General features: G+C 56.2%; 1 protein-coding gene across 1 annotated transcript in view; it reads left to right on the forward strand.

The window, feature by feature from the left end:
• Nucleotides 1–231: 231 nt before the first annotated feature.
• The window catches only part of CDH22 (cadherin 22), a 72,191-nt gene continuing 60,213 nt past the window's right edge, over nt 232–12,209 (forward strand). Inside the window, exons 1-2 of the mRNA XM_030887055.1 lie at nt 232–246; nt 3,247–3,541. Coding sequence (XP_030742915.1) covers nt 232–246; nt 3,247–3,541 — 310 coding nt within the window. The remainder of the gene's footprint in view (nt 247–3,246; nt 3,542–12,209) is intronic.

Raw genomic sequence — 12,209 nt, forward strand, 5'->3', positions numbered from 1 at the left:
TCTATAATCCACCTTTCAGACACCAAGTTCCACCAGCAGAATTTATACCCAGGCTCCTCTTGCATGGCAGGGGGGTGGGCTTCCATCCCCCCAAAGTGACGGCATTGTCACCACCTGTTCCAGAATTGAGTAGGGTCAGGGTGCACAGAGCTCTGACACCCCCCACCCCCACCCGAGCCTTTGAGGATTGTTGTGTTCAGGGTCCATCTTTCCGGCAGCTTAGGGAGGAACATGGACCCGCTCAAGGTCAGCAGCATCATCGAAGGAGTTTCTCTTGCTCAGGACACTGGAGGAGGGAGACTGGGGCATCCTGTTTGGGGGAGCAGCCTTCTGGCTGGGCCTTGCCAAAGAGATCTGGGAGCAGTGTGGACAGTCTGCATCTGGCGTCTCTGAGCACCTGGATTCAATCCCAGTTATGTATCGCTCACATTTAGTAATAATATAATAACAACCAGGATCGCGTCCATTTATTCAGATACTTTCTATGTCTCAGGCAGGGCTGATTTTTCAGCCAGGCCATTGGCACGAATGACACTGCTGGTTAAGGTAGTGAAAACCCTTCCTCCCTGTGGGACACAGTCTGCTCCTCTCTCTCGCCCTAACACCAAGCTCCTTGGGTCTCCAGGATCCAGCAAAGGATGCCTGCTGGGCCCAGCAGGGGCCTGGCTGCAGTGCCTCCCACGGTCAGTGCCCTGGCCACACAGGTGTTCAGTGTTTTAAATGTCGCCTACAGCCAGACAGGTGCTAAAGACTTCATGTGGATTTGAAGTTCATTCCACCTGGAGGAGGAAGAGGAGGAGTTCTGTGTTACAGATGTGGTGACAGAGGTCCAGAGAGACCCACTGATATGTGCAGAGACACCCACGGCTAGCCCAGGGCACAATCCACCTTCATGGGCTCCTCCCTGGCCTCTTGTGATTGGCCCTCCCACAATCCACCCCAAGTTTGTGGTCCCCAATTTCCTCGCTCTCGCAGTATTTTGAAGGGCTTCCCCATCGCGCATAGTCATTGTATTTAGTGAGTTGTTGGCCATGTGCTCCGCAAAGCCAAGCCAGCACAAGCATGTCTGCCTGTACAACACACTAACACTGGTCCTGCTATGCCCGTTCCTCCCCATCCCCATAAACTCACGGTCCCAGGTTCTAGTCTCCTCTTCCCATTTCCTGTTGTCCAATCCATCCCTTAGAGATACATCTTAAGAGCACAATACTTGAGGGAGGCAGGTGTCACTCGTTAAGTTAAACTGTTTAGTTTCATGAAGACTTTGGGGGATATTTGGGGTTGAGGGTTTCAAGATAACTGCAGGGTGTTCCTGGATTCATTCAGCCTCCATGACTCCGGAAAGTCTGGATTCTGTGACCATTGTGTTCTGCACGTTTCCCCTTAGCTAGAATCTTTAAATGTTCAATAGTGGCAGTTGGCACCACCCAGGTCTGGTCTCCTGGCACAGTGTTTTCTGGTTTGGGGGTTTATTTAAGGAGTCCTGAGGTAGACAGGTGTGTGAAACAGTGAACACCGGGCCTGGTCCCTGGTAGATGATCCTCCCATCTGCATTCCCACCCTCATCTCTCCAGCCCTAGTATGTTGCTAACTGCAAGATTAACTGTTCAAACCCACGAGCCACTCCGAGGGAGAAAGATAAGGCTTTCAACTCCCGTAAAGACTTACCGTCTTGGAAACCCCCTGGGGCAGTTTCACCCTGACCTATGGGGCCCGCTCTGAGTTGGAATTGATTCAGTAGCAGTGCATTTCTTCCCTTCTGCTCCTGCCACACGCTCAGCCCTGAGCCTGGTTCTCCAGTCGCCCACATGAGGAGGAGGCCAGCCCTGCACACAGGGAGGGATGGACCCGGAAGTGAGAAGACAGTCCACCAACCAGACTCTGGAGAGCTTGTTCCAGCCACCCACTCCCAGTTGTCATGGAAACCACTCTGACTCAGAGAGGGCATACTGGAGCAGAAGCAGGCTGCCAGGGCTTTCTTCCAAGAGCTCCTGAAGGGACTTGGGCATCCCCCCCGGGGTGTCAGTTGTGCCCATTCACCTCTTCAGTTTCTGGTTGCCACCCTTCGGTTCACTCTGATGCAGACCAGCCCCACTGGGCAAAGTAGAACTGTCCCTTGAGTGTTCCGGGATGTCTTCTCATGGGAGGGAACCCAGGGGGCGCGGTGGATTAGGCGTTGGGCTGATCACTGCCAGGTTGTTGGTTCAACCCCACCAGCCAATCTGCGGTACATCCCAGCCGATGCACAGTCTTGGAAACCGGATGTTGCTCTGGATCAGAATCGGCTTGATGGCAGAGGGTTTGGGAATCTTCAAATGACCAGGTCTTTGGCCTGAGGCGCCACTGGGGGGTTCAAACCACCAGCCTTTGGGTTGGCAGTGCAGTGCTTAACCGCCGTGCCACCAGGGATCATGAACAGCTTGTTAGGAACGCAAAGCCAACCAACCCCCAAACACCTCAGGCCCTGCGGACCCCAGAGCCAGGGAGGCAGACTCTGCATTTTAGCCAGCTCCCGGGTGCTTCCCGGGCACTGCACAGGTGGAAGGTCTGGTGGCTGTAGGATGGTGAGCAGAACCAGAGAGCGACCATGGGATGCTCACAGATCTTGATTGGGCAGTAGGGGTAGAATAAAGAGGAATCCCGGAGAGCTTCCTGGAAGAGGTGGCATTGAGCCTCGCCTCGCATGATGAGTGGTGTTTCCGTCACTGGTATCAAGTCTATTCCGACTCATAGCATCCCTATAGGGCAGTGCAGAGCGGCCCCTGTGGGTTTCAGTGGCTGTGCACCTTTACCGGGGCCAACAGCTTCATCGTTCTCCCTTGGAGCAGACTGGGGAATTCAAACAGCTGATCCTGTGGTGAGCAGCCCATTGAGCATGCCGCGGCACCACCAGGCTCCTGAGAATTCTAAGCGGGGAGCCCAAAGCAGTGGCTCCTAATGGCTTGCTGTGCTGAGACAGCGGGGTGCTGAGGGGACCTGGGCTCTGTTGTGAAGGCAGTAGGCAGCCATGAAAGGGTTGCAAGCAGGGGAGGGAACCTGGACTCTTCTTCTTAGGCTGGCTGATCGCTGGGCTGCCGCGGGAAGGCACAGGGAGGCCTGCACACGGGTGGGTGAGACGCGGCTTCCTGGGCCTCAGTATCTTCATCCTGTAAGGCAGGAGTGACCTAGGGAGCAGGGACCACTGGGACTAGAGGAGGCTGAGGAGCCCTGGGCCCACCTCCATCCCTGCTTCCCCTGCCCCCCCAGATCCACTCGGACTCAGATGAGGGTGACGGCGCCATCAAGTACACCATCTCGGGCGACGGCGCGGGCACCATCTTCCTGATCGACGAGCTGACGGGCGACATCCACGCCATGGAGCGCCTGGACCGGGAGCAGAAGGCTTTCTACACACTGCGGGCCCAGGCCCGGGACCGAGCCACCGGCCGCCTGCTGGAGCCGGAGTCGGAGTTCATCGTCAAGGTGCAGGACATCAACGACAGCGAGCCCCGCTTCCTGCATGGCCCCTACATCGGCAGCGTGGCTGAGCTCTCGCCCACAGGTGGGCCACAGGCGGCTGGTTGCCTGGGGGAGGGGGGGGGATGGTTTCTGGGAGAGGAAGAAGAGGCAGAGGGCACAGGGTGAGCACGGGGGCCGACTGGCTCGGGCATGCTCCCAGACACCGTCACACACACACACACACACACACACACACAGAGGCATAGCTGCACACTGGACAAAGCCACCCTCATGGCCCACACACGGACACAGTCACACACTCAGCATGGCCCTCCACCACACACGGGCACAACTGCACAGCCGGACAAAGCTACATCTGTACAGGCTCAGTCTTACAGATGAACATGACCCCCCACCAAAGCAAGATCCCCACATAGGCAAAACGCCCACATGGACATGACCCCCATGTAGATACAGCCGCACACTCAGGCATGGCCCTCCACCCACGGCTCACACACACCCACTCACAGACCCAGGGACACACATACGTTGGTGGATATGAACATCACCATACACACAATTACATCACCACACACGGCTCGCCTATCCACCTCTGCCCACGCACTGACACATCAGCCAGAGGTCACTCTGGGCGCACACTGACGCAGTCCCCCCACCCCCACCCCGCTCCCTCCAAACTGGTGTCTGGCTTGGCATAGCCAGCTCCACACCTGTGGACCCACAGGACCATAGTGGAGACAGGACCAAACTGCACAGCCAGGCAGAGCCCCACAGCTGCCCCAGGAAACTGCCCCCGTGGAGACACCCACCCACAGGGCTCACACAGACTCGGTCTTGGCGGGCTCCGGCAGCCTTCGATCTCAAGCTTCTTTCTCTGCCCACGAGGAGACCACCACACACCAAGACCGCAGCACGGGCATAACCACCCACACACTCATACACACAACACACATATACCCACACACTTGCACGTGTATACACACACACATCCACACACTCACACACATACACATACATGCACACACACGTACACACACACACATAGCTACTAGAAGACCTCAGGCTCAGCCAGACTCAGAAACTCACATCCACTCCGTTGAGAGAATGAGACTTAGGGTCAGTGAGCCTGCCGCTTCCCACTGTGGGGCCCCAGATGTCCAACCGCCACAACCCCACCTTGCAGGGCTCCCAGGGTGCTAGTGGAAGCTGCTGGTGAGGCTGAGGGGTGCAAGGCCCCAGCTCCCAGCTCCTTCCCCGGCCAGGAGTCATGTGCCCAGCAGGCTGGCCCCAAGGGCTCCAGGAGCTCTCTCCAAGCCTCTAGCTCAGCACTGGCCGTCAGAGACCCAGGGCACTTGGGTTGTTCGGGGAGAGTACACTAGGCCCAAGTGCCCCCTTAAGATTGCCCAAAGTGGCAGGATGGTGGGTAATGAGCAGGCAGCAGTGATGGGCAAGGAGGGCCCAAGAGAGCGGTGGGCACACAGAGAAGGGCAGCTGGGGAAGGCAATGAGGGGCCAGGCCAGTGTACATGCATACACGGGGGTGCACCAGTGCCTGTGCCCACATGGGCAGGTGTGCAGCTGCGTTCGCCATGCGTGCAGATGCACCCACACCAGCTTGCCAGGTGTCCACATTCACACACGTGCAGTTGTGCACAGCGGGGCTAGCCAAGTGGCACTTCGGGCCGTGCACACAAGTGACATGCTAGGCGTCCAGTGGTGTGTCCATTCATCCGTGTGACAAGCATTTGTTGAGAATTGTCTATGTGCTGAGCATGGTCCCAGGCGCTGGGGACACAGCAGTCCCCAGACAGGTTGCCTGCTCCGGTGGAAAGCCCACTCTAGGTGGGGAGACAGTATAGCTATCGGTCCCGGTGGGCCTCACTTGAGGAGGTGACCTTGGAAGAGAGACCTGAAGGAAGCGAAGGTCCCAGGAGAAGAAGAAACTGTTCTAGCAAAGGCTCCGGGGGTGGGGGCATGTCTGGGGGCCCAGTGGCTGGGGAGGTGGAAAGGTGACCAGAGCACAGCCCTGCAGAGGAGGGGTATGAGTGAGCAGGCTTAGTTTTCAGACCCCACGCTGTTCTGGAAAGAGCAGAGGGGTCTGGGGAGGGGGCGGCTCATGGAGAGGTTAGGGCACCCACCTAGGCAGGGAGTGACGGTGGGGAGACCACCAGGAGGACCTGTGGAGAATGGGAAGTGGGCAGTGGTGGAATATATATATATATGTGTGTGTGTCTGTGTGTGTGTGTGTGTGTGTGTTCACGGGTGGAAGTCGGGTATGAGAGGAGAATCCAGGATGGCTGTTGTGATGTTGACCACAGCATTACCGAGATGGAATTTCCACTGAGGGAGATGGGGAACTGTGGGCGGAGCTAAACTGGGACTGCAAGGAAACCAGGAGCGTGGTTTCCGACCCCCTGAAGTCGGAAACAGTCAGCAACTGAGCCAGGATCTTGAATGAGGTCGTTAAATATCTAGGTTCTGGCCAGAGGGCTGGCTGGGGAAGGGAAGTTTGGAAGCTGTTAGTGGCAGGCACCGATGAACGCTCTGAGCCCAGGAAGAACTGAGAGACCACGTGGCAAGTGGGGCAACCGAGGCTGGGGATGGAGTGGGGTGGGAGAGCGGTGACTCGTCCAAGGTCATGCAACAAATCGAAGGCAGTGCCAGCCTAGTATCCCTCACCCGCTGACTCTGGCTGCAGTCCAAGAAGATACAGACCCATCTCCAGCACTGTGTCCAATGCTGACCTGCATGGGAAAGAGGCCAGAGGAGGCCCCTGGGAGCCTGTGTCAAGGGCTGGCGGGAAGCAGGTCGCCTGGGAAAGGTTTGAGCAAGGAAGTGCGTGGAGCAGACTTACCCTGAAGGAAGACCCTATGCCCTGCTGGGAATGAATGGGGCTGGGGGTATCGATACTGTGCAGCCTCCTGAACCCACAGTGGGACTTGCGCCTCGCACCCCATTCTGACGTCGGCTCCGAGAGGGGCACGGGGACTGAGTTAGCTTCCCCCTTGAAAAGGTGGGACACTGAGGCCCCGAGAGACCACCACAGTCCCACACCCAGTTCCCTGACTGAGCAGCAGCAAGCCGGCCCAGGCTTGGGGGACCGGAGGCCAAGGAGAGGGGAAGGACTGGCCACCCCCACCCAGAACTGGAGGCAGAGCCAGTCTCCACCCCCCACCCTCACCCCCAGACCTGCCCCCTCCAAGCCCACCAAACTCTCATGCGCCAGTCAGGGAAAAGACGAGCAGAGGGACCCCACTAGGACACGCGGGGAGCCCAAGAAGGGGGCGCAGCCGAGGCAGAAATTAAATTAATTTATTTGATTTGAGCAACTTTTTGAAGGGGAAGCAAATCCAACATCAGGGCACTTGCCGATACTTGGCAGCTTTGAAAATCGGTCACAATTACCGAGGCTCCTGATCCGAGATGGGGGGGGCGGGCCCAACAAGCAGCACCAGGCCTGGGCAGCTCCGAGATCAGAGGGAGCAGGGACGCAGCTCAGGACATGAAAGGCAGCAGAGCTCACAAATTAAACCACTCACAGCTTAAAAGGGAAGAGGAGAGCGCCGGGGGCCTCTGATGAGCCATGCTCCTGAGGGGGGGCGGGGCATGCTAGCCAGGCTGAGCCAGAGCAAGTGCGGGAAGCAGTACTCTCACTGACACCTCAGAGCCCTGGCTCTCCCTGGGGGCCCTTGGGCAAGCCCCTACCCCTCTCTGGAAGGCAGCTTCCCTTCTGAGCATGGAAGGGTCTTCTGCAACCTGTGGCTCCTTATGAAGCACCTGCTGAGTTCCTTGCTGAGGGAGCCACATGGGAGTGCAGAGAGAGAGGGGTGAGGAAGAGGCATGCACACCGACTGAGGGACTTCAAAGTCCCTGGTACAACACGCCAGTGGCCGAGGTGTTATGTGACAGGGAGGATATGACATTGAGAAAGAGCCATTCTAGGTTGCGTGGTCAAGGAAGGCCCCTCTTCCTAAGGCAGTGGTTCTCAACCTTCCTAATGCCGCGGCCCTGTAACACAGTTCCTCATGTGGTAACCCCCAACCATAACATTATTTTCGTTGCTACTTCATCACTGTCATTTTGCTACTGTGATGAATCGGATGACCCCTGTGAAAGGGTTGTTTGACACCCCCCCAAAGGGGTCACGACCCACAGGTTGAGAACCGCTGTTCTAAGGGGACATTCGAACGAAGGTCCACAGGAATGGAGGGGGAGAACTAAGAAGCTTCCTCAGCCCGTGGTTTTCAAGTGTTACTGTGCACCCATGACCCCGAAGAGCTTGTCGGGACACGGTCTGCCGGAATCCATCCCGGAATTTGGGATTCGGGATGTCTGGGTTGGTGCCTGAGAGTTCTCATTGCTAGCGTGTTCCTGGAGGCTGGCACTGCTGGCTGTCTGGAGATCACACTTCGAGGGCCATTAAGCCAGAAGGGGGTTCCAGGCAGGGGCCTGCCCCGGCGAGTGCAAAGGCCCTGAGGAAGCATGTGTTCATGCTCGAAGACTAGCCTGGGGGCCATAGGATGGCGGTGGGGGGGACAGGGGTCTTGTGAGGTCAGGAGAGCTCCTGGAGGCTGGATCACAGAGGGCCTGGTGGTCTTTGAAGTTTCCAGCTGTGCTCAGAGTGAGCTCTCAGAGGATGGATGGTTTGTTGGCTGCCATGTTGAAAATGGACGCCCCAGCAGAAGCAGGGCTTGGTTGGACGTAGGAAACCAGTGAAGACACCATTGCCATTGGTCAGGCAAAAAGTGAGCGTAACTCGGGCCAGAGCAGGAGGTGAGAAAAGATCTGGAGTTCTGGGTGTACTTGTTGATGGAGTCTAGTCAGTTGGTGAGGAAATGGGTGTGGGGAAGGAGAGAGAGAAGAGGAGCCGTGAGCTCTTGTTACTGAAAGCGGGGTATCCTGGGAAGAGCAGGTTTGTAACACACCATTACAAATTCCCTCATGGACGTGGGAAGATGGAGACAGCGGTTGGAAATGCACGTGGAGATGCGAAAGGAAATGATTCGTGTGACTGAATTCGGACGTTGGGAGAGAGATCCAGCCTAGAGACACAGCCTGGGAAGTCACTGGGAGAGAGAGTTCACCACAGGAAGTGAGTTTGGACAGAGAAGCGTTAGATCTCTCGATGCTGGGGGACCAGGACCCTCATCAAAGATGTCACAGTCTGACCAGGGGGCAGTGAGATTTCACAGGGCTCCCACCCCCAGGTTCCCTTCCATCCACTTCACCCTGCTTTGTGCACCAGAACTTCCCCTTGGCACTGTGGGGATACAGAGACAGTGCGCGTGCATCACCCACTCCTTTATTCTGGGCACTGCCGAGTGCAACGTGAAGTAATTGAATGAAACACACAACTGTTTATTAGCACCCGTTCTGTACAAGGCAGACCTCCGGTGTACTTGGCTTTGGAAGGTTGCAAAGATGAGTCACCCCACTTAGCAGACAGCTAGTTGGACCTGCTGGATACATGACTCCCACACAGGGGTAGAAATAGAAAAAGAAATTCTTGTGTTAGCTGCCGTCGGGTCAGCCCCAGACCCCGAGCAACCCTGTGCCCAGCAGAAAGCAATGCTGGCCGACTCTGGGTCATCTTCACCGTCGTTGCAGATCAGAGCCTGGTGCTCCTGAGGGTTTCCACTGGATGGTGTTTCAGAAGTTGATCACCAGGCCTTTCTTCCTCATCTGTCTTAGTCTGGGAGCTCTGCTGAGACCCGTTCGGCATCAGAGTAACGTGAAAACCACCGCTGGCAGAGGGGTGGTAACTGGATATGAGGTGCATTGTCCAGAAATTGAACCCAGGATCAAGGACATAAACCCACTGCCATCAAGGCGATTCCAACCCTTAGCCATGCCACAGGGCAAAGCAGAACTGCTCCAGAGGGTTTCCAAGCCTGTAAGTCTGTATGTGAGCAGACGGCCTCCTCTTTCTCTCTTGGAGCAACTTGTGTGTTTGAACCACTGACTTTATAACTAACAGTCCAAGGCTTAGCTGACAGCACCACAGGACTCTATAGACCAATACACAGCTGCTTTTAATTCGGCAAACATGACTAGGACCTACTATGTATATGGAAAGGAGCCCTGTCAGGTCAGTGTTAGACAGCTAATGGCAGTTCAAACCCACGGGCCACATTGAGGGAGAAAGTTGAGACTATTTGTTTCTATAAAGATTTACAGCCTGAGAAACCATACATAGGGTCACAATAAGTGGGAATCAGCTCAAGGCCAGTGGGCTCATTTTGTTTGTTTGTTTGTATACTTGGCACTTTGCTAGGTACCTGGGGGGTCCGAAGATGAGCAAGGCACAACTCTGACCTTCAAATGGTAGCAGATCAGCTTCATCTCTAATCAAATGGTAGTGACTGCGGAGCTGTGGCAGATCCAGCCAGAAAGAATGCCGCAATCAATTAGTGATGTCTGCTGTGAGCAAAAGGAGGGGAGGTGGTGCACGGACACTGCAGAGTTTGGCATTGCTGGGCTCCAGGGCTGAGGCTCAGCAGACTGCAGAAATGGGCAGTCGCCCTGCCGCAGCCACTCTGCCATGTGTCCCACTTCCTCGCTCTGTGAGCAGCATCTTTAATAGACAGAAAAAGACTGTTTAGTAGTGCCACCTGCACTTCTTGGGACATTCACTAAATAATAGCTATCAGCCAACACTACTTTCCGAGCTATTTCCCTTTATTCTCACAATCCTGGGGAATACGCGGGGCAGGTAATGCTGGCCCTGTTTTACCCATGAGGAAATAAATGCAACGAGAGATGAAACGAGTTGCCGGCAGGTCCACAGGAAGAACAGGAGCCGGAACCAGACCCAGTCCCAGGAAACTGAGCTCGTGTGACTTGACACTGTCCACTCCGCCCCCGTGGGTGTGGGAGGGAGGTCTAAGTCATGACCATTTGTTTTGCTGGCGCAGGACTTAGAAGCTTGCCAAGCACTTTCTCATCCCTGATCTCATTCCATCCTCCCAGGAGGGCTGAATGTTGACACCTTCATTTCCTAGCTAGAGAAACTGAGGCTCAAAGAGGCCAAGGGGAATACAATTGGGAGTAGGCAGACAGCCCCAGCATCGGCGTTTGGGACAGGGCAGAGGGCAGAGCAGAAAAGGGAAGGAAGGAGGGGGTGTGCTCCCCTAGGGTCTCCTTGGGGGCCGGCGGCCACCGGCGGGGAGCCTCCGATTGTCCCAACGTCAGCCAGAGAGAGAGGCTCAGCAGCCCTCGGGCCCAAGCCAGGAATCAATCGCTGGCCTCTGTAGAGACAACTTCTAAAGATGTTTTTAATTAAAGTCCAGGAAGATCTATATGTGCAATATCTCCTCGCCTAGCAACGGCACCGGCTCTCACCGCCCAGCTAGGGGGAACAGGACAGGAAGCTTCTGGTGGGGAAAGGTGGCGGTGGGGAGTAGAGACCCTGACCTGCTGGAGAGGCCCCTCCGCCTGGGCAGAGAGGAGGGGATCCACGCTGCTCTCGGTCTCGGCCACCGGTCACTCCTCCAGCAAACAGAAGCACTGCTCGAGGCCACGCCCTATGTCCTCGTGGCTCTGGGTCCAAAGGGACCGTCCCTCCGGCCTCCTGTGGAGTGCCTACTGGGTGCTCCTTTGGGTCGGGTGACTAAATGGAACAGAATTGTAAGAAGAAAAAAAAAAAGGTGTCCTTTCTGCCACCGGCCGAGAAATGCTGTTGCTGACACGGAGAGAGGCCACCAGGCTGCTTCATCCAGGGCCCCAGCTGAGTACAGACAGGACCGAAGCACCCAGGGTCTGAGTGTGAGGTGGTCATAGTAAGTCTTCATACACGCACTCTGGGGGTTTAGGCTGGGGTCGGTGAAGAATGAGAGAGGGAGCGGAGGGCCTTTTCTGGCGACTGGAGAAGGAAGTGTGCAGTGCAGGGCTCCCCCATCCCATCAAGGGTCCCCAACACCAAGGGCTTCCTCACTTCTGGTCCTTCCTCCCCCCTCTCTCATTTGTCTCAGGCCCATGTCCCTTTCTGTATGTCTCCTCCTATCCCCCTTCTCTCTGAGCGTCTGTCTCATGCTGCCCCTGGTCATCTCTGTCTCTGTCCGCCCTTCCTTCTCTGTCCGCACATCTCGGTTCTCCTGTCTTTCTCCCTAGCCCTCCACTCCGCTGGCTCTGACCCATTTTCTTTCTCCATCTCTCTGCCACCTTCTCTGTCCCTTGTCTCTGGGCCCGCCCCCTCCCCCTCTCGCCTGCGGCCTCCCCCTCCTTCTCAGTCTCTGTCCTGAGTCTCCTATGCCTCATTCATCTGCATTAGGATGCCCTGGCTGGGCAGCCAGAAGCAGGGTCGAGGCCAGCCCAGTGAGCCAACATTATAAGTGATGATCGAAGAGAGAGTGGGGAGCAGGGGAGAGGGAGTAGGTGGGGGGGCGGCTTGAGAGGAGGCTTGTTTCCTGTGTAATCTGAGCATTCCGGGGGAATCGACAAGTGGTTTTTAATTTTTAATAGAAAGCATTCTGCGCTGTTCTGGCAGCAGCAGGGAGCGGGGCTCGTTTTTTATAAATGTTTGAGAAGCTAAATGTGAGCTAAGGGCTTCCCCAGGCCCAGCAGGGCGGCAGCGGGGAAGTGGGAAGAGGCAGGATGATAATTACAAGCATCTTCATAATAATGACACTTGGTCACCCCGTTTGAGGACTCTGTTCCAGAGTGCTTCATCTCCTCCATCCCATTAAGGGGTCGCTCACAAGCCAGAGAGACAGGAGGGATAGAGCATTCTCTCCATCTCACCGAAGGGGAACG

Source organism: Echinops telfairi, unplaced genomic scaffold, assembly GCF_000313985.2.
Source record: "Echinops telfairi isolate 266 unplaced genomic scaffold, ASM31398v2 ScPeMD7_5592;HRSCAF=6446, whole genome shotgun sequence".
Lineage (NCBI taxonomy): Eukaryota > Metazoa > Chordata > Mammalia > Afrosoricida > Tenrecidae > Echinops > Echinops telfairi.